The sequence below is a fragment of the Microtus oregoni genome, unplaced genomic scaffold (genome assembly GCF_018167655.1).
Source record: "Microtus oregoni isolate MIOR12 unplaced genomic scaffold, Mior012 000027F_ref0000203, whole genome shotgun sequence".
Lineage (NCBI taxonomy): Eukaryota > Metazoa > Chordata > Mammalia > Rodentia > Cricetidae > Microtus > Microtus oregoni.
The window spans coordinates 14,943,680-14,964,798 of record NW_024543086.1 but is presented as its reverse complement, the minus strand read 5'-3'; the positions used below and the strand labels follow the sequence as shown (position 1 = coordinate 14,964,798).

Below are 21,119 nucleotides of genomic sequence, written 5' to 3'. Positions count from 1 at the left end.
TAGTCACAGTCAAATCAAAGCCAAACCAAACTCCAAAAACGTGAATGTCTCAGTGTCTAATGTCTGGGTTCCTCCAAGTGGCTTGGGTTTCTTCCTTTGCTCTGCCCCTGCAGCACACGCGGCTTGAGCTGGCTCCACTCCACTGCTGCTGCTGTTCTTGGTGGTCATCCCACGGTACCAGTATCTCCAAAATGTCAGGGTCTTCTGCTGCAACTGGGCTGCATTTTCACGAATGGGCTCTCTTCATGGTGCCGAGTCTCAACTTTGCCATGACTCCTTCAACCCTGGGCCCTCAACTGCCACTGAGGTTGCACTTCTCCAATGGCCTCCCTTATACTCCATGCCCCCTTCATGTCTTCAATGCCAGTACCCACCTGGGTGACTCTTACACTACCAAGTTTGGCTGCCAGTACGAGGTACAACCTTGGTTACTTCTGGGACACAGCCTCTGTATGCTGACTCTCAGGAAATACTTCCAAGAAGATTTCGCCTCAACAATTCTGGTCTCTTCTTAATAAGCACTAATTTCTCAGCTCCATACAACAATCAGCATCAAGTAGGCCAGCAAAGCAAACGCTTCACTTTATTAGTTCCGCTGATTCTTCAGCCCCAGCTGACCAGAAGCACAGAATCTTAACTCAAAATAATGAATGGCCCCGATCGAGCCTTTACACTTTTCTCTCAAACGTCACAAGTCAGGCACTGCTCAACATTCTTATCTTCCAAGTTTCTACAGAAAGCCCACCAAGCACTGCACACTCAATAGCTTTTCCTGTATAAAGTGGTCAGCTCTGTCACAGCAGTAATACCCCACAATCCAGATACCTACCAACTTGTCTTAGTTAGGGGTCCTATTGCTGTGATGAAATACCATGACAAAAAAGAAAAGGCTTATGTGGCATAAACTTTCCCAGCACTGCTCATCACTGAAGGAAGTCAGGACAGAAACTCATACAGGCCAGGAACCTGGAGGCAGAGGCTGATGCAGAGGCCGTGGAGGCATGCTGATCACTAGTTTGCTCCCCATGGCTTGCTCAGCCTGCTTTCTTCGAGAACCCAGGACCACCAGCCCATGGATGGCACCACCCACAATGGGCTGGGTGCTCCCCCACAAATCCCCAACTAAGAAAATGCCCTATAGGCTTATCTACTGATCTTAGAAAAGTATTTTCTTAACTGAGATTCCCTTCTCTCAGATGACTTTAGCTAGTATCAGGTTGAGATAAAATTAACCAGCACAAGTATTTTATCAAACCTAAAATGTCACCAATTCTAAAAATAAGAAAACCATTGTTTTATGTACTATTTGAAAGAAAAGGTACGTCTATGTTCACTTTCTGTTACATGTCTAAGTGTTCTGTCTGCACGATATAAATGTGCTACATGTGTGCAGTGACTTGTCCGTCAGTTACAGACAGTTGTGAGCTGCCATGTGTGTGCTGGAGACTGGACCTGAGTCCTCTGCAAGATCAGCAAGTGCTATTAATTAATCCTGGAGCCATCTCACTAGCCCCCAAAAAGTGATTATAAATAATAAGAACAAAGTTGTATCTTGCAAAACCATTGTTAACGTGAAAAAAAAATAGTCTCAGAATTGAATAGCGTAACCTATATTCACTAAGCGTATCAGGGTAGGTAACAACAGGATTTAGGCAGGTCTCTTAGGGCCACATATGTTCAGTGTTTATAGACAATTTAGATCTTGAAAACAGGCCTGGGGGGAAGTCCATGGATAAGAACACTATATGTCAGGAATATGAATTAATTTCTGAAGGAAGCCTATGCTCATGAACCTCAAACCAGGTATCAAAGTGACCAGGTTTTCTTCTCAAGCAAGGAATGGGAGTTAAACTTCAGTCACTCAGTAGGAGAGGACACCATATGTTCTAAAAGCTTTAATCTCTATCACTTTAAATCCAGTAGAGAACAAGACTAATGCATAGTAAACAAAGTTACATTCATACCTAAGATGTTGTCATAAGAACACCGAGTTTAAGAACATTAAGAAATGTGTCTGAGGCTAGCCTGGTCTACAGAGCAAGTTCCAGGATAACCAGGGCTACACACAGACAAACCCTGTCTCAAAAACCCAAAGGGGAGGGGAAACAAAAAAAAAAGAACATTAAGAAGAGTCAAAGATGATGAGAAAAAAACGAAGAGAATTAAGTGTTCACTAAGCACTAAACGATTAAGGATTACAACTATCTTGATATTGCTTTCCTAAGTTTTAATGAAAAACCAAAAATCTGAGTTTAACCATCCTGTCAAAGGAGAGGAATGACATTTTTCGTGATTCAGTGAGGGACAAGGAAGAGGTCAGGTGGAAAGAAAAATGAATGTCCTGATCCCAGGGTAAAGTATAAATCACTATTGAATGGGCGTAGGGAACTCAGTAAGTCAGGTGCCGTTAAAAGCCGCGAACGCAATCATTGATGCAATTTTATCTGAGAAGCAAGTGGAAGTGATTCAAGACTTTGGGAAGACAAATAATCAGATCCAAATAATATCCGTGAAACGTGATCTTTTGAAGATGGAATATAAAGTGGTGAAGGCCTGAATGAGGTATGCAAGAGTAGAGACGACTCCCATACTCGACTTGTATAAAGCTATCAGACAGAGGAACTAAGACGATGGCTTTTCCTCACGCTGGATAGACAAAGAAAATAATAACACTCGATGAGCGATGTTAATAAAAGTATGCTTGAGGGATGCATGTGAAAACTCACTTTATTTAACATTCTCTCACACCATTTGGAGAGAGGATTATTCAGGGAAAGAAAACAATGCATTAAACTTAGTACTTTCACAAAGGAAGAATTACTATTCCCTATTTCTAAATATTTCCTGTAACACAGTTTTATTTCCATGTTTTACTTTACTTGTTTTATTCTGTACTTTTGTTTCATCTCTCATCCTGTATTCTCTCCTGACTCCCATCTCGTTCATGAATCACACCTCACTGGTAGTAATATCTACTATGCATAGTACCGTAATTTAAAAAATATTATATTTAATATAGCATGTTAGCTTTATCTAATAAAAATGTCTCCTTAAAAGTAGTTATATCATGGACTGAAGAAATGGCTCAGTGGTTAAGAGAGTTTGCAGTATAATCATGAAGACCAGAGTACAGATTCCAAAATGCATCAAAAAGCTGGGGGTAGCCTTGAGCACACCTGTAACTCTAGCATCGAAGTGGTGAAGACAGCAAGGCCATTGGCAATAGCTGACTGCCACCCTAGTTGAAAACCTAGCACACACTTCATATATACATGCACATGTACACTCAATACATACACAAAAATTCAGTTGTATCACTGTCATATGCCCACATTATTTTTAACATGTACATTTCCAGAAATTAGTATATAATTTGAATTGGATTAAAAAGTGTTTTATGTTGGTAAAACAGTTGACTTTGGGCTCTTGAAATATGAAAAGAGGTCTAAATTCAGGGTAATTCTGTTAGAATTGAGAGCTCTGAAAGCAGGGTCTGTAATCTGCTCCTTTGTCCTGCACTTGGCAAACGACTACTATTAGCAGAATTGATAGATAACAAGAAGCTATTGATGCGGGATGGCCTCCTGTATATGTGTTGCTTTTATTGGCTGATGAATAAAGCTGTTTTGGCCAATGGCTTAGCAGAGTGAAGCCAGGTGGGAAATTTGAACAGGGATAAGAGAGAGCAGTCCTGCCACGTGACCATGACATCACCTTATTTTCTACATGTCTCGTTTCCTTGGCAGCTGCCTGCCGGCCGCTTGACTCCACCTTTTTTTCCCCCTCATCCACATAGAAACTAGAATTCTAGGTGTGTAAACAAATCAGAGAGGGAGGATCCCAGGCACTGACCGGCTGTGGAAGGCTGGGACAGATGCATGGAGCAGGTTAGCTCAAGTTACTAAGAATGAAGAATTCTTGAATTGTACTTTTGGAAATTCTAGGTGTATACTAAATAAAAGTTATTCAAATATATTTCCGCCCTGGGCAATGATCTGATGGGAAAATATAATAGTTCTCTCAAAAGAGTCTCTGGACTTAAACATTACAAGTCTCCTCAATCCAGGGGGTTCAGAGTAGGCTGACAACACCTGATTGGAAAGGTCAGAGGCTGTCTAGCTTCACAGCACTACTCAGGAAGGCGGAAGACCTTGTTCAATGCTAACAGAGCTCAAAGACGTGCCTCAGGAGAAATTCCTGACTTCTGAGCAGGACATACATACAATTCAGTCCTATTTTCTTTTTTTTTCCACTTTGTTAATTATTTTTACTTTATTATAGCAATTATATAATTAGGACAAATGTACAGGCACTATTTAAAAAATATACATATACAATTAGCAGGCATTTAAAGTCTGTTTCTTAATGACTCCTTGAGGTATGTTGTTTACTAGCTGAGATTCTTGGTCAAGTACAAATTCAACTGTATCTATCTTTGTTACTTTTCATTCTTTTTTCTTACCTATTTTTTCTTTACTATTTACCTTTTCATTAGATACACCACACAGAGAAATAAATGTAATATTTAAATAACTAATAAATAAATAAATGTAAAGTTTAAGTAACTAATCCGATATGCACTTGCAAGTGTAAACCTGAGAAACAGCATCAGCTGAAGACCCCAAGCACCCTCTGCGATCATATGTCCCCTCTTCTTTCTGGAAGTCATTAGTGTAGAAATTGGTCTTTTCATTCCCGTCTTTTTAAATTTACATCTGTGTGGGTATATCTCGATTGCTTCATGTGTCTTAACTTCTTCCGGAAACCCAACCGAGGCTCCTTCCTCAGACTCCTGACACTTGTCCATGATGCTGGGTAGTTGTGTTCCATTCATGTGCACTACACAGAATCCACTACTTAAAGATATCACAAACTAACCCATTTTTCATGTTTTCTTCCTGCTAATTCTGTCTTCTCACATTCATGAATTATGTAGAATATAATGAAATCTTATAATTTTTCAAAACATTAGAAAGAGCTTAAGAAGAATCATTTTCTGGAGTGGCTTATGTTCTCAAGTATTCACTGTAACATCTGCTCCAGCCAGTTACATGATCTTATAATTTAAATACACACACACTACTGAGACAGGAATGCAAAGGCTGTTCATAGTTTGATAAGATTATTTTAAAAGAAGACACAACAAAGGCAAGTACATAAGTCAATTATTGAATGTATGGAAATGATAATTCTTTCAGTTCTCATATTTATTTATTTACATGTATTCAAAAATTCTCAGCATGCTTTGAGGAAATAAAAACAATTCATCTGAGGTGATAAAATAAAGGCCTCTAGGAGCTGCTAAAATAAAAAGTTCTATCCTTACATTAAGAGATTGGCTAGCAGGGTATGGTGATATACACCTACAAACACAACACTACAGGCTGAGGGAGCCTGGGCAATATATAAGTACCTGGTGAAATTATGCCTTAAAACCCACCACTATCAACAACAACAACAACAACAACAAAAAACAACAAACTTTGAAATGTTCATTTATATTTCTTAAAATAAAAATTGTAAATGTTTCATGATTCATCTTTATAATTTTTATTTGTTATCTACCTAGATCAGCAGTTCTTAATTTGTGGGTCGTGATCTGTTTGGGGTCGCCTATCAACAGCCCTATTTTATAACACTTCAAGGGGGAAACTCTCGCACATGTCCCCAGTCAGCAGCCCAAGCCTTGCAGAGAGAAGCGCTGGTTTGGGGCCTAATGATGTGATGGCAGACACCATGTTCTGACGCTCAAACAAGCTCTACCACTGCCTTAAGGGAACTTCAAACTTTTTTGTGATTCCTTAAAAACAAAACAAAACACACAAAAAATACTTTGGTAATTTTTGTTTCCAAACAATCTTTCCAAACAAGTGATTAGATTAAGGAAAAATAACCAAATCTGACAGATTGGCTTTGAATGTCTTGATCACTGAATGACTGCCACCTGCAGCACACAAAACAGAAAACAAAACACAAAGCAAAATACTCAAGGAGTACCCAAAGACATACATTATAAAGAAAATAAAAAAATTCATAAGATAACATGGTTATTATTGATTTGTTAATAATATCTTAAAATATTTCGAGTATCAGCATAAGGCTTTTTATTAAGGCAGATGATTAGGTGATACTTTCCTACAGCTGAAGAATGCCATTGTATTTTTAACAAAAAGTAAAGTATTATTTTAAGATCATGATTAAAAAACACATAAAATAATGAAAATGGATAGAACAACAAAACACACATCAGGTAACTAGAGACTGCATCGAAATGGATACACCAAGCACATATTCCATTATGTAAATGAATTCAAGGATATTTCATGACTGATCAGCTAGAAGGGACATAATGATTTATAATTCAAATAACTGAGCACTGAAATCAAATTGAACTAATATATATTTCTAAATATGCAAACTTGAAATAATTGTTAAAAAATATAAATCAATGTACCTGCATGGAAATAATTCATATCTGTTAGAACCTTTAACCTTTATCTAATAATTTTTTCAAAGGAAGACTTTTTAAAATTAATTTTAAGAGGTATTCAAAAGGAATAAACAGCTCAGAAAATAAAAGGTTATAATAGCTGTACTTAGATAACAGAAAGAGTATCTTAATAGATACCAATAAATTAGGCATTATGCAAATTATACCAAAATACAAATCAAATTAATTTTATATTAAATATCAATTTCAAACTAAAACCAGAGCGAATCTAAACAATAGGTCTGTGTCCCAGAATCCCAGGCCTTCCCACAGATAACACGCTTTCACAGTAATTCACTGTGAAAAGCTGGAGAGGTTGCAATACTATGAAGTACTTATCAACCACTTCATATGTTAGAAATAGAGTATTTCAGCACCATTATTAGAAAAAAATACAGGTTGAGTTTTTTTAATAAGAAAAAATACATATCTTAAAAAGCAGAAATGACCACTGGAATTGGGCTGTACATCACTTTTCAGTAAAGAGGAAAAACAGCCTGGACAGGTGTAATTTATCATTTTTCTGATTTAATATCAAAGAAATATATTAAAATAATAAAAAGAATCCTGAAATCCTCAAAATTTGTAGTGATAAATAGCCCTCCCTGTCTTTATTGCATTATACCTACTAACAGAAATATTGCATGGTGGATTTTGCCAGACAAGGACGATTATTTTCCAATAAAAAGTTGCATATTAAATTCCAGCACAAAAGTGGGTGTCTAATACTTTGGAAATCTTTTATGGTTTACAGAGGAACACAATCTTAAACTTAACTAATACAAGCATATGCCTGGAATGAAACTCCACTAAAGGATTCCATCCAAAGCCAACGATTTCAGAATTGTCCTTATATTATGATATCTTCTAATGTCACAGGTTAACTAAACCAATGGTTATTTAATTTTTATAATATCTATGTATCTTACAGGTAACAACATAAGCAACCATCTACAATCCATTTCTAATAGGTAAAATATTACACACACACACACATATATCTAACAAGGATGATTTCTGGCTTCATATTTTAAAGGATTTCTAGAGACAAATATGTAAACATTTAATGTGTTATGTAAACATTTAATGTGTAACAGGAACTCTTGAGTAGGTGTGACAATGATCTGGTGAGGAGGCCGACAAGCAAAGACGTGGTCAAAAAGCCGATGAGTCTCTTTCTATCTCGACTCACACAAGCCTGATGCACGTGAGACTCTTACTGAGGGATCCAGGGACACTTCACCTTCTTCAAGCTGGTTTCATGCTTTCTTTCAGAACCAGAATTTATGAAAATTGTGAACAACTATGGGCTGAAATACACAAGTGCTGCACACTTTACTGTGCAAGCATTTGTTAGCCTAGATTAATATAAACAAACCTGGCCAATTAGGAATATATGTATGTTCATATAAGATCACTTATGATTGAAAAATGCTTCACAGTACAGTTATTATAAACACATTTATAGATAAGGCTAAACAGATTAGACTTTATATTGTAAATTTCTGGAAAATCAGAATTAGGGAAAAATGCTTGGCCATGTAAATGCACCTGCTGAGTTAGTATATCACATATATATTGAAAAGGATATCCAACTGAAAGGTCATTTAGGAACTGAAGAGTCCTTGAAATTACAGGCTCACATCTTCCCCAGTACTTAAGGTTTGTAACACTAAATATGAAAAAAATGTATTGAATTGTTAAACAGTTGCCTGCATAAGGAGAACCACAGAAACATAAATATTTTATGAAGTTAGGTGACTTCAATCACAAAATAAAAAGCATGTTTGAATTTCAACAACTTTTTAAATTCTTATAGCACATTTAAACTTTATATGATCAACCTACAGTGAACACTGGCATAGAATTCTTTAAGTTTTAAAATAGTTCTGTAAATAATTCTCTAAGATAGTCATTCTATAAGTTAAGTGTTTCACAGAAAAAAAACATTAAATTTAGAATAAGGTCCAACAGAATGAAAATGGAATTATCATCACAAAGGAAGTCAAGTGAAGGTGAACCAGTTACTGCCCCAAATGAAGCATTATCTGGTGGCTCCAAAACTGACTTATGGTCCTGGTGTTGACCCAGCTTCGTCCTGCAAGCACAGCAGGGTTGTCTGTGAGACACATAGCATACAAGTGAAAGCACACCAATGTCGGTTCAACAGGCCACCATGTGTCTGTGAGGACAAGCCATGCAGCTCCATAAACACATCTCTGCTGTAGCCAATGGATGCTCTGTTTTAAGGTGATTATGACAATAGCTTGCAATAAGCGTTTCATTGGTCTTTGAGGTAGGGTGTTTTGTTTTTAATTATAAAGTAAAAAACAATTCTTCCCAAGTAAACTGTGGAATCAGTATCTGGAAATCTTTTTAGGTCAGTATAACCATGTGAACTTCCTGACAATGATAATGCCCTTTAGATGGTGAGTTAAGTAAGCATTTGAAGTAAGCAGAAGAATGCACACACAAAAATTTAAAGCCAAAATTTTAAGTTAAAAATTAGTATCTAAACTTATTAACCTTTTTACTGCAGAGATTTGATTTATGGAATTTATCTACATTATCATTATGAGAAGAGATAAAAAGTATATTATCCAAGGTGTTGGCACTAACAATAAAGAATCGCTTTTTCCTCTCGTGGACACTTAAAAAAAAAATTAGTATCTAAAAAAGGATTCATACATAGTAAGATGATATGTGACTCAAAACCACAGAATACAATTAAAAACCAAAACAGATACTCACATTTTTGTCACGAATGTTTCTAGAACATGGTTGTCATCTGTTATTCCTAAGACTTCTGACATACGGGCATACACCTGCATCAACAATTAAGTGTTATAAGCTTTATCATCCATAGGCAGTTTCAAAAGACTGCTAAAGCTAACAAGTCTAAAAGTCAAAGATGTGCTGCATCCACACTGCAAACAGGGAGTGAAACAAAAACATCGCCATTCTAGCCTGCAGTCAGTTCCCCCCCAGGAAGCACTCCTCCTTTGGGATGTCTGTATACCGACACACAAACAGACCCACACTCATTCTTTGCCCAGCACACTACATATTTTGTCCTCAAAGCTGGGAGCCACCATTTTCTTAAAGGTGGGAATAAGCATGCAAAAGACTTGAAAATATTGTTCAACAAAGAATCTAAGTAAATACTTTATACTTATTCTAATTTCAGTAAAGTACCAATAAAATTCAAGATAATTCAAGGAGATTATAAAAGTATTTTTAGAAAACCATGAGATCGTATATCAGCGATAGACACCCCTTGTAACACTCTAGCTTAGAGAGACACAGAGACAGGTCCTACTGTTGACGGTGGGGCTGATCATCAGCACACGAGAATCCAGAGCTTCTAAGTGGGCAGAGCTGGTTGCAGAGTTTGGAGTACGACATTCCTGTCTTAAACTCAGGCACACCGTGCATTTGAACACACAACTGTACTTCAAGCGAGGACACACCACCACTGGGACATCCCTGGTAGCCTGGCAGAGCTGAGAGTAGTTAACACCTCTTACACCCTCTATGCTCTAGTGGGATTCCAGGTTGTCCCTGCCAGACACCAGCTGCATGGGATCTCTTTTCTGTCATCTTATCCCCAGTGATTATGTGGTCTCACCTTCTGTAGTTTGCTTATTTACCAAATATGACAACCTAGCTTTATTTACACATTAGATTATATACAATCACAGGTCACAAATAGGACAATAAATCACTCAGAGTTAAAGGGTCACACCAGAGGAGTGCAGAGGTATTTAAAGGCACAGGACTATATTCAGCTTTCCACTGTCTCTTCTGTTGACTCCAGGTCCTCCAGGCCAGTATTCCGATGATTCCGCAATGGCTGCTGTGCTTACTGTAGGGTCCTAAGACACTTGTGGTGGAGGGAACGAGAACCCGAGCACCTTACTTATCACAATTATCTCAATCAGAAGCCTATAGCTACACAAAAGGCTCAAAGGAAGAATGGTATGTAGAAAAGGAACTTCCCTTTAATTTACCATGACCCATGGCCAGGAAGACTCAAATCGGTCCTCTTGGAATATCTGACATAAATGATTTTGGTGTTCAGATTGTTCCTACCTTGGCCCCCAGCACACCCCATTTCTCTCAACCAGAAGCACTGAGTAATCCATAGGATTTCTCTGGCTCAGCATTAGCCCTTTCCTCCTCCTATCATTCAAAAGCCATCTTTCCCAAGGCCTTACTAGCCCTCCCAGGCAGGGTGAGCTGCCTTTTCCTGAATAACCCCCCCCCCCATCTGCTCTGTTCTTTTATCATGGTCCTTTCACATTGTAAAGTTTAGTCCTCCAACTCTCCCATTTTGCTGAAAAATTCTTAAGGGCTGATATTTTGCCTTATACCTTATTTTCTGTCTCAGCAACTTAGACTAGTGTACTTAATATGTAATAAAAAAAGCAGTGAGTGAACTTATGAAGACTGCATTACAGTGTGAATAATCAAACAATGAAATATGCCTTCCCCTTTTAAGGATATATTGAATTCGGTGGGCAAACATGAAAAGAAAGAGAAAAGTATTATAGAGTTGCTTGGATTGTTATTTTAATCTGTGATTACCTAGTGAGATCCTGTATGTAAGACTAATTTATGAAAGCAGACAACAGTGGGGACCTGGTTCCCTACTGTCTGCTCTCTCCCCTCATTGCTCTTGCAGGGGGCACACACTGTGTTCTCCACCCTGACTAGGATTTTAAAGGCACTGGTGATTACCAAGGATGAAAAAATGAGAGCTCTACTCCAGGCCAAAGCACTGGTTTTTCCCTCATGAGTTCACAATCAGCTTCAAAGAAAGAAACCGTGCCATAAATGCAGTGGACACTGCTGGCAGACGGAGCTGAGGGACGCGTGGGTTTTGGAAGGGCTATGGCAGGATCTTAAGCAGCCCATTTTTGTGTACTTTTATCACATCCTCCTCCTTTCTGTTAACTCCTAGTTAACTTTTTTGTTTTGGATTATAGGATGACTACTCTGTAGTTTCATAAAAGTAAAATTTACATTCCAAGGCTTTATGAACACTACTTCTTGGCAAATCTGAGAAATACCGTTGATTCTCACTATGCCATGGTGAGAACATAATAACTAAAGTGCATCTCTGAAACGAGGTTCCCACCAGGACTTTTCCTGTTGTGCGAGTTTGCTAGCCAGGCAGGTCTGTTGTGCTTTGCTGTCAAACAGTTTCTCAAAGCATCCGATCTGAAGCAATAACACGCAAGAGCAAACAGTCAACACTGGCACAGGCAGTGCTTTAACCCACAATCCTTGTAATGCGCACCATTCCTTTTAGCATCCATTAGCTTTGATCCCCATTATCCCATCTAGAGCTGTGTCAACGTTTCTGTCCTCGGGGACTTCTCTCCACTACCGGGATCTGACAGTCAAGCTTGAGTACTAAGCGGGATCATTACCTCTTAAATCCACTTATCTGATCTACTGAATAGTAAATTGAAAAGCTCATTAAGAGCAACAATCTGATTTGTTTTCATGTGTGACAGGGTCATTTAAAATCAATGTATGATTACAGCATTACTCTTAAAGGACTGTCTCACATTTTTCAAGGTCTTGTGCCATTTGAAGAACATGAAGATAATATGAAAACATCCTCTAACATTTAACAATGTGATAGATGCAGACTATTTATGAGGTAAGAGATAACTTGCCCACTGAAGAATATCTATGAAGTTATTTATCATAAAGCACAAGTTAAGAAAAGATTTCTACTGAAAACAATTCAAACATAATATTTAGAGTTCTGAACACTTTGTGCAACTTTTATCAATTCAAAATAATTTTTTTTTTTTGAGACAGGGTTTCTCTGTAGCTTTGGAGCCTGTCCTGAACTAGCTCTTGTAGACCAGGCTGGCCTCGAATTTACAGAGATCCACCCGCCTCTGCCTCCCGAGTGCTGGGATTAAAGGCACGTGCCATCACTGCCCAACCAATTCAAAATAACTTTAAAAATTAATTTTACCCAAAAATTTTATTATAGGAAGAAGAAACCACATCATACAATTCCTTTTCAGGAAGAATGGTGTTGGAAGGAGAGAAAGTCTGCCTTCATCACACCTTTGATTTCAGAAGCTAGTAAGATAATTTGCTTCTATTGAGACACATGTAAATACCAAAGAAAAAGAGATTAAGGTCAGACAAAGTAGTGCACGTCTCTAATCCTAGCTGTCAAGAAACAGAAGCCAAGATTTTGAATTGGTGGCTAACTTGGGTTACATAGAAAGACTACCACCGCCAAAGGAGAGAGACCCTGTTACCAATTGCTCTTCCAAGGTTGGGTAACACAATGACAATGAACACACGGTCATGCCTTTGGTTTTGTGCTTTATTCCATCAGGGGTATAGACACTGAAAATCCATTCTTGCCTGCTTCAGCCGTCCTTTGTTTTCAGCCTTCAGCACACCTGAGAGCAGAGCTAGCACTATCTTAGCAGAACTAACAACACTATCTTTTATGTTCACTGTGCTCACTTTACTAATGATTTTTAATGATCAAATGTAGTTTTGTCAATTCTACTTCAAAAAAATTATTTTTTTTGGAAACAGGATCTTGTATTTAAAACCTCATTCCCTAAGCATGGGAACTGGCAAACTTTTGCTGTTTAAAACAGAATGGTTTTAAAGCTTATGTATTTCCTGGAAAAAGCTTACTCTAAGATTAGGTAAGGAGAACTTTCTTCCTTGGAAATTTGGGAGCATCCATGGCTTCAAGTCTATTATCGATACTTATAATACCATATAATAAGTACGATCTAGTAGTGCCAGTTTCTCATGTGAATAAATGTCTCGCCCCTTATTTAGGTTTGTGCACTTCGAGGGGAGGGGAAATGTCTGTTCAGCAGTATTGAGGAATATTATTTTAAGATGTGTTACATTTGTTTATGCTGTGAAACATTTGTTTTAATGATACAAAGATGTGTTGAATTCTTTTATGTTTCATTTGTTTAACTCTGTGAAGCTGTGATACTTTGCCTGTCTAAACCACCTGATTGGTCTCATAAAGAGCTGAATGGCCAATAGCAAGGCAGGGGAAAGGATGGGCATGGCTGGCAGGCAGAGAGAATAAATAGAAGCAAAGCAAAAAAGACCCAAGGAGTAAGAAAAGAAGGGGAAAGTCACCCAGCCAGCCATGGAGTCAGAGTGAAAGTACGATAACAGAAGTAAGAAAAAGAAAAAGCCCAGACGCAAACAGTAGATGGGATAATTTAAGAAAAGCAGGCAAGAAACAAGCCAAATTAAGGTTGGGCATTCGTAACTAAGAATAAGTCTCCATGTATTTATTTGGGAGCTGGATGGTGGGCCCTCCCAAAAGAGTAAAGAGTAAAAAGTAACCAACACACAGTAGTGCTTAGAATATGGTCTTGAACTTAGCTAAAGAAAGAATAGGCTTTGGTTCCAAAGACATTTGGATTTGAATTTTTTTAAGAAAATGAGGCACTTTAAATAATATTTATTAGTTTTATTTCTTGTGCAAATTTGTCTGTGTAAGGGTGTCGGACACCCAGCACCCATGAACTGGAGCCACAGACAGCTGTGAGTTGCCATGTGGAAACCTGGAACTGAACCTGTGTCTTTTGGAAGGGCAGTCAGCCAGTGCTCCCAACCACTGAGCCATCCCTCTAGCCCTAGATCTTGGTTCCTTATTGGTAAAACAGAAATAATAATCAACAATAACTTTATTTTATTTTATATTTTTTTGGATTTTTCGAGACAGGGTTTCTCCGTAGTTTTTGGTTCCTGTCCTGGAACTAGCTCTTGTAGACCAGGCTGGCCTCGAACTCACAGAGATCCGCCTGCCTCTGCCTCCCGAGTGCTGGGATTAAAGGCGTCAACAATAATTCTTAACAAAGGGTTTTCATAGGTTTTAGAGATGAATGAGTGATAACCAGTCACAAACCTTGGCACTTCGCAGTTACTTTACAAATGCTACTTCCTACTGTCCCTTTTCATGGGCCTTTCTGCCTAGCAGACTATAGAATGCTCAGCTAATACCCTTTGCAAGAGAAGGACTTAGAAAAGAAACAGAAAGGGAAGACGTATTTCTCTTGGAGACACACACACACCCTCCCTCTCTCTGCCCCCCCCCCACCGTGTGTGTGTGTGTGTGTGTGTGTAGTGCTACTGCATAATTAAGAATGTGCAGCAACCCGAGAGTGGTATCAGTTGCCTTCCCTGATCATACTCTACTTCATTTATTGAGAAAGGGTCTCTTTCTGAACCAAGAGTGTGCCTATTTTTTTTTTAATATTTATTTTTTTATTATGTATACAGCATTCCTTCCATGTGTGCCCACAAGCCAGAAGGGGGCGCCAGGTCTCATTATAGATGGCTGTAAGCCACCATGTGGTTGCTGGGAATTGAACTCAGGACCTCTGGAAGAGCAGTCAGTGCTCTTAACCTCTGAGCCATCTCTCCAGCCCCGAGTGTGCCTATTTTTGTTAGCCAACTTATCCTGGGGTTTCTCTATCTCCTGCTCCTCAGTGATGGGATTATCCTGCCTGCCCACCTGTCTTTTATGTGGGTTTTGGGGATCCAAATTCTTCATGTTGTATGGCAAGTGCTTTATCTACTAAGCCATTTATTTCTCCAGCACTCATGGAGATTTTAATAGCATAAAGATAACCATCAAGACCAATAAACCTTTGAAATTTGCATTAATAATTCTGAAATTTTTATGTATATGTTGAACCAATTAACACATTCTAGTCACAGAAATTGCCTTTGTTAAAGGGATAAAAAAACTATGTCAGTATTTTATGACACAGAACCATCAATTCTCTCTTCTTCCTTTGTTTCCTTTTTGTGGTGCTGGGAACTGAATCTAGTACCTCATGCAGGTTAGACTAGCCTCTACCACCTCTATGGGTACAGTCTCCTGAACACCAACTTTTTCTACTTCTAAACAGTTGCTGCCTTAGAAGCTACAAAATACTCATTTTAATTCCAACACATTAAAACAGCTAGTGAAATATATGGAATTTCTATAAATATCAGAAATTGTCATTACAGTTTGAGAATACATGTTCTTAAAAAAAATCACCTTAATAAATCCCTGTTATTTTACTACAAAGGTTCTTTTAACTTTCAGGAAAGAGTGTCTGTATGTGAATGGACAATTCTGGTGATGAAGTCACTCACGGCAGATGCGGCTTGTGCGTTTATTTATAGGCAGACAGCTTCAATCATCCTTTCATTTTTCTGCTTTCCTCAATGTTCTTCTATACAGTTGTCAAATAAGACAACCAGAGAAGGGAATCAACATAGAAATAGCAGCAAGATATTTGACTGTAAATTTAATAAAGCATAATAGTAAACCCTGTGCTAATTTTTAAACTGCCTTCCTCCTCCAAGCCGATACTCGGCATTAGGTATCTGCTGCATTCTGGCTATAGCTTGTGAGAAGCTAATTATGTCAATCCTTACAGCTGAAGTAGATTACAGAACTGGGAAGCCCAGAATGTTAGTTCCTGGAGGTTGATGGATATAATGACAGTCACAGAGACTCAATAGCAGCCCTCTGTGAAATGTACTCAGAAGCACCACATGAAACAAATGAGAAACAACCAATCTCTCATTGTGTACAAATATGAGAAAAAGAGAAACCCAGTTCTGTAGGTTTTCATAAGAGCCGTTATAATGAATTAAGATTTTTGGATAATGAATTTTCAGAAAATTACAGCAAGTTAATAACCACAGGCTCTCTATAGATGTTTAAGATGTTATAACTTCTCAAGGCATAAAATTGGCAGTGCTGTGGAAATCAGCAGCAAAGATGTCTGCCATCGGGTGACAGACCATCTCTGAACCTCTTTATTCTCACAAACGTACATCAAACAATATAAAATTGGTAATATAACCTATATCCAAATAAATTTTAAAGCACTATATTAATTTACTGAAGTGACGTATCAGTTAAGGCTTTGACTTGTAACTTCAAAATATTTGGCTCAGAAAGCACCTGCATGGGGACAGTGCCACACATGGAGAGAGTGCCCCACATAGGACAGTTTCCTCAGGACAAAGGTGCTACTCTTACTTAGGATATAATTTGGGACTTGGACATGGAACTCTATATTATGAGTAAGAAAGCAATTTTCATTATTTTTGTCTTGTGGTCAATTCATTTCTTTTTAGATGAGGACCCTGTAAAAGATGGGAGGTGTTGGTAGCAGCCTGATGTGGAGAAAAATGAACTAATGCAACATTTCATTACTTAGCTGGACCATTTGGAAGGAAGGACACTGAGCTATTTCATTGACATTTGAAGCACAATAAAACAGGAACATTATAATAAGCAACATTACAGCAAGAGAATTATTGGTACAAACTTCATTGCTGCATATTAAATATGCAAACTTAGTGATGTTGAATAGATCTATATTAATCTTAGCCAAGCTTTCCATAGCATTTAAAGTAAAATTACTAAATATAGGAATGAAATTAAGACAAAAAAAATCCTTTGGCAGAATTTAATTTAAAACTGTAATTTAAGTTGGAAACTAAGTGGAAATGGCTGAGCAATCTACTTGCCCCCGTCAGCAGAATCTGTCAAAGGGAAGCCAGTACATGGAAGCATAACGCAAACCTTCCATTTGTATTCTATCAGGAATATCTCAGCCCACCATCTGTGGGGCCATCTTGTAAGGGGACACGGACCTAACAAATCTCTTAAGAAGCATCCCCGATCTGCTTGAATAACCTATTGTGTAAGGAAACTTGGAGCAAGCACTCTGGCCTCACATTTCCTTTGCTCCACATCCTGTGGCAGAGCAGGAGCTCAGCAGGCTGGGGTGCAGGGCTGCCTGCTGCTTGTGATAATCCCCTCTCCCAGTAGGGGCCTCCACTGATGCATGGCTAAGAACATGCTTCCTCTTTTGCTTGCATCCCAGTGGGGTTTCCATTCCTGATGTGGGCCCAAATCCAGACTGCTAAAGGAAGGTAGAAAAGTTAGACAACTCCAGATGCTGCCAGAAATATTTCTGAATACCTTTCTAGACAGCCATTTATTGGACAGAAGTGCACAGGTACTGTGAAAACCAGCAAGACTGGCAATTTTGAAGAGTTTTTCTTTCCCACCCCCACAACCAGAGCTAAGGTCTAACTACCACCTGTTCAACAGAATCTGGCTGTTTGCCTCATTTTCCTTCAGGGAGTCACTGGCTAAGGATCTTCACCAGCATGGACCTAATGCCTCCCGACAGGCTGTCCCTAGCCAAGAGGGACCTGGGTCGAGTGCACCAGTTATTGGTCACAGGATACACAGCTCACGGAGACTCCTGTGGTGCAAGCAGCTGAGAGCCAACCAGAGAAGATGAAGAGTGTACATTTGTCCTGACACAGCTTTACTCTTGCTGGCTGCCAACTCACTCCATGTCTGGAGCCAAGCTTCTGTTACACCAGTCTTCTGTGGATAAAACCATGCTAAAATCCTAGGTATTATTTTTCCAAACTCAAGGTTATGACAAAAGAAGAAGACGGGTTGGCTAGAAGGTCTGAGACCGTGGATTGAAGGAAGCATTATAAATAAACATTAAAGGGTTTATTTACAATTTTGTGTTATAACAAAACCTTGTAAGAGCAAGCATACAGAATGGTATGATTAGGATTTAAGGCAAAAAAAAAAGTTGCTGTATAAAGTTTGTGAGAGGATAAAAGGGCTAAAGGCAGAGGTGAGGAACTAGGAAGAATAGGATTTTGTTTATTCTGCATGCTTCTTGAAGGTGTCAGCCAGAAACACAGTCTGGCACAGGTGTGTGCTAGTTACTGTCCAGTAGCAGATACCATTCAATGTAGTAAGTACAACTTACCCTCTCAGGGGTCAGAAATGCCATAATCAAGAAACCTAGACTGCTTTCACATTAGCTAGTCTTTAGTTGGTCCTACTAATTAGCTGACTAATGAACAACATTTGGCGTTAATCCCATACACTAGGATTATATAGTATATAAGAGAGTCAAGGTAACACATCCATGTCCTTATCTCTGTGTCCATCTCAGTAACAAGAACCTGGGATTGCAGTGAGACAAGCATAGAAACTGGTGATCCCATCACCATAACTAGGTACTCAACTCACCTTAACTATTTTCCAAGCCTTCTCTGGAACTCTGGAAACATCATTCTTCGGGCGTACAACCTAAAAAGCACAGAGTTTATGGACCTGGCACCTGACATCAGAGACATAGAGAAGAGCACTAAGCCTTCCCGATTTCAGGTGCAGGAAGAAAATGGCTCTGAATCTTTTTTGCTGTCACTTAAAAGAATTCTTATGACACTGATTTTCATTCTGAAACTATAGTGGCATGAAGTCATTTTCAAACTCTGAATGTGGCTATATGAATTACAATGGGTTTGCTCCAGTAGAATAATTAAAAAGGGATTCAAAAGCCAATCATTCAAGGCTAGCTCTAAAAAAGGAACAAATAAACGATGATGGCAGAACTATTTAAAGAATTGTTTAATATTGTCAGTTTCCGGGAGGCACTTATACTAGGCAAACACGTGGAGCTAATGATGTCAGTAGCCAAGTCACCAACTGATGACCACAGCCACATTTAATACCAACACATTCAGCTGTGTAGACAGGCACAAGTAAATCAGTCAGTTTTCCACACTTAGTCCACACTCTTGTATACGCACATCTATACAACCCTCTTAGAAAGGCATGTCCACTTGTAATTGTAGTAAATATAAGATAATTACTTAGAAGCAATCTCTACCTACTTTTTTGTCTATTTTACATGATTCTATATTTCTTTCTGGAGCCTCTCTCTGAAACCACGTCCCATTTCCTATATTAGAAGACAGCCTCTGTAACTTCTGATCTCCTAAGACACACTTAATTCTTTATCCTGTCTGGATGGGAGGGAATCTGTAGCATAGTAAAGGATGAGATAATAACCCGGGAATGAAAATCAGCAGTGACATTTCTGTTTTTCCACTGTGTCAAGCATGCTGTTTTTATATAGATGGAATTTCATGTGGCAGAAGCTGGTCTTGAACTTGCTATATAGTGGACATGAGCAGATCCCTCTGCCTCCAATTCTAGAGTGCTGGGATTATAGACATATATACCATCATGGCTGGTGTTATGTGGTGTAAGGAAATCAAGTCAAGGGCTCTATCGTGCTAGGCAAGTATTTCATAAACTCAGTTACATTCTTAGCTCACTCTTTTCACATAGTTAAGAAGTTTCTTTGCCCAATTTTCAATTGGTCCTATACACTAACCTAATTGATGAAAACTTTTATCTTCAAAGGCAACTCCTTGAAGTGCTAAGATCTAGTTTTAACTCAGAGCAGGCAATATTTGCAGGAACAGCCTGAATCCTGTTTCTGTCCAAGTTTTGTATCTTGTAATTTAGTGATAAACATGCAAGAGCCCGACTGGTATAGCAAACAGTACACAGGAGCTCAGGAAACATATTCTTCTGTCAGTAAGCAAACAAAAATGACATTTACTAAGTACATAATTTTTAAGGTAATTTCAACCAGGAGGAAACACTCAAATAATGCAAAAGTAACACATGAGGTTTTGATTGACAATCTTCTACTTATTAGCTTTGTAGATAATCACTCAAAAACATTTTTATTTAATAAATTAATTCTATAACTTTAAATTACTTTTTGACGGTCTCTATTCCTCATCTATATAAGAATACAAAGAATAATGTAAAAATCAATAATATGTGAGGCTGGAAAGATGGCTCAGTGCTTAAGAGCAAGTGCTCCTTGCAGAGGACCTGGTTTCGGTTCCTAGGACACATGGTGGCTAAAAACCACCTAACTCCAGTTAGATCTGGGGGATCTAACACATTCTTTCTTCTGACCTCTAAGGGCACCAGTCATGTATGGGATGCACAAACATACAAGCAAGCAAAACACTCCAACACAAAAATAAGTCTAAAACAAAAATACCATTACTAATCAGGTAGGAATCTAGAGGGATAGTTGGGGCATAGGTTCTGAAGTTCAAGATTCATGGGATTCAGCCAACCACAAAATGACTGCAATAAGTTGATTAACCTTTAAAACTTGGCTTTTTAAAAGACTATAGGATGAGGATATATGTAGGACCTACTATTTGGGAGCTTTTGAAATGGTGAATTCAAACGGAGTATGCAGGACAGTCCTGACACAGTAAAATCCCCATTCACATAAGCTGCTGTGGCTACTACTGGCACGTGCTAAGAGGACCATCCTTTTCCTTGCAATCTTATGTGTAAGGCAGTCCTTATCAATTCTTCCTGTAATGACTGCTCTGGACCGAATGCTGGAAAACAGATGCGTGTCCTAGGTTACATGTGAAGAGCTTTAGTTAAATAAGGATGACTATTGGGGAGAAAGGCAGCACAACACCCATGTATTGTCAGTAGTAGGAGCAGCAAGAATCGTCATGGGGCAGGAGATGGGGAAAAAACAGAATGGCAGTTCATGATGTCTACCTGAAGGCTCATCTGATCACTGCGCGCTCAGTCCCGAAGCCATCATCCTCATTATACAAGTCATTGCAGATTTCTACTTCCTACTTCTACCATAAATTTTCAACACACTAGACAAGTGGATGATTTTTATTTCCATATCCAATAAATTATTGA

The 21,119-nt window shown here is 38.5% G+C and overlaps 1 protein-coding gene across 5 annotated transcripts in view; it reads right to left on the bottom strand.

Annotated features, from left to right (window-relative positions):
- Positions 1-21,119, bottom strand: part of Ranbp17 (RAN binding protein 17) — a 337,456-nt gene that overhangs the window by 106,675 nt on the left and 209,662 nt on the right. For 4 of the 5 annotated variants that reach the window (XM_041676348.1, XM_041676345.1, XM_041676349.1 and 1 more), the window contains 3 exons: positions 18,600-18,659; positions 9,242-9,315; positions 8,082-8,162 (listed from right to left, as the gene is read on the bottom strand). In XM_041676348.1, the coding sequence (XP_041532282.1) occupies positions 8,082-8,162; positions 9,242-9,315; positions 18,600-18,659 (215 nt within the window). The remainder of the gene's footprint in view (positions 1-8,081; positions 8,163-9,241; positions 9,316-18,599; positions 18,660-21,119) is intronic. The other variant, XM_041676347.1, reaches the window with a different exon arrangement.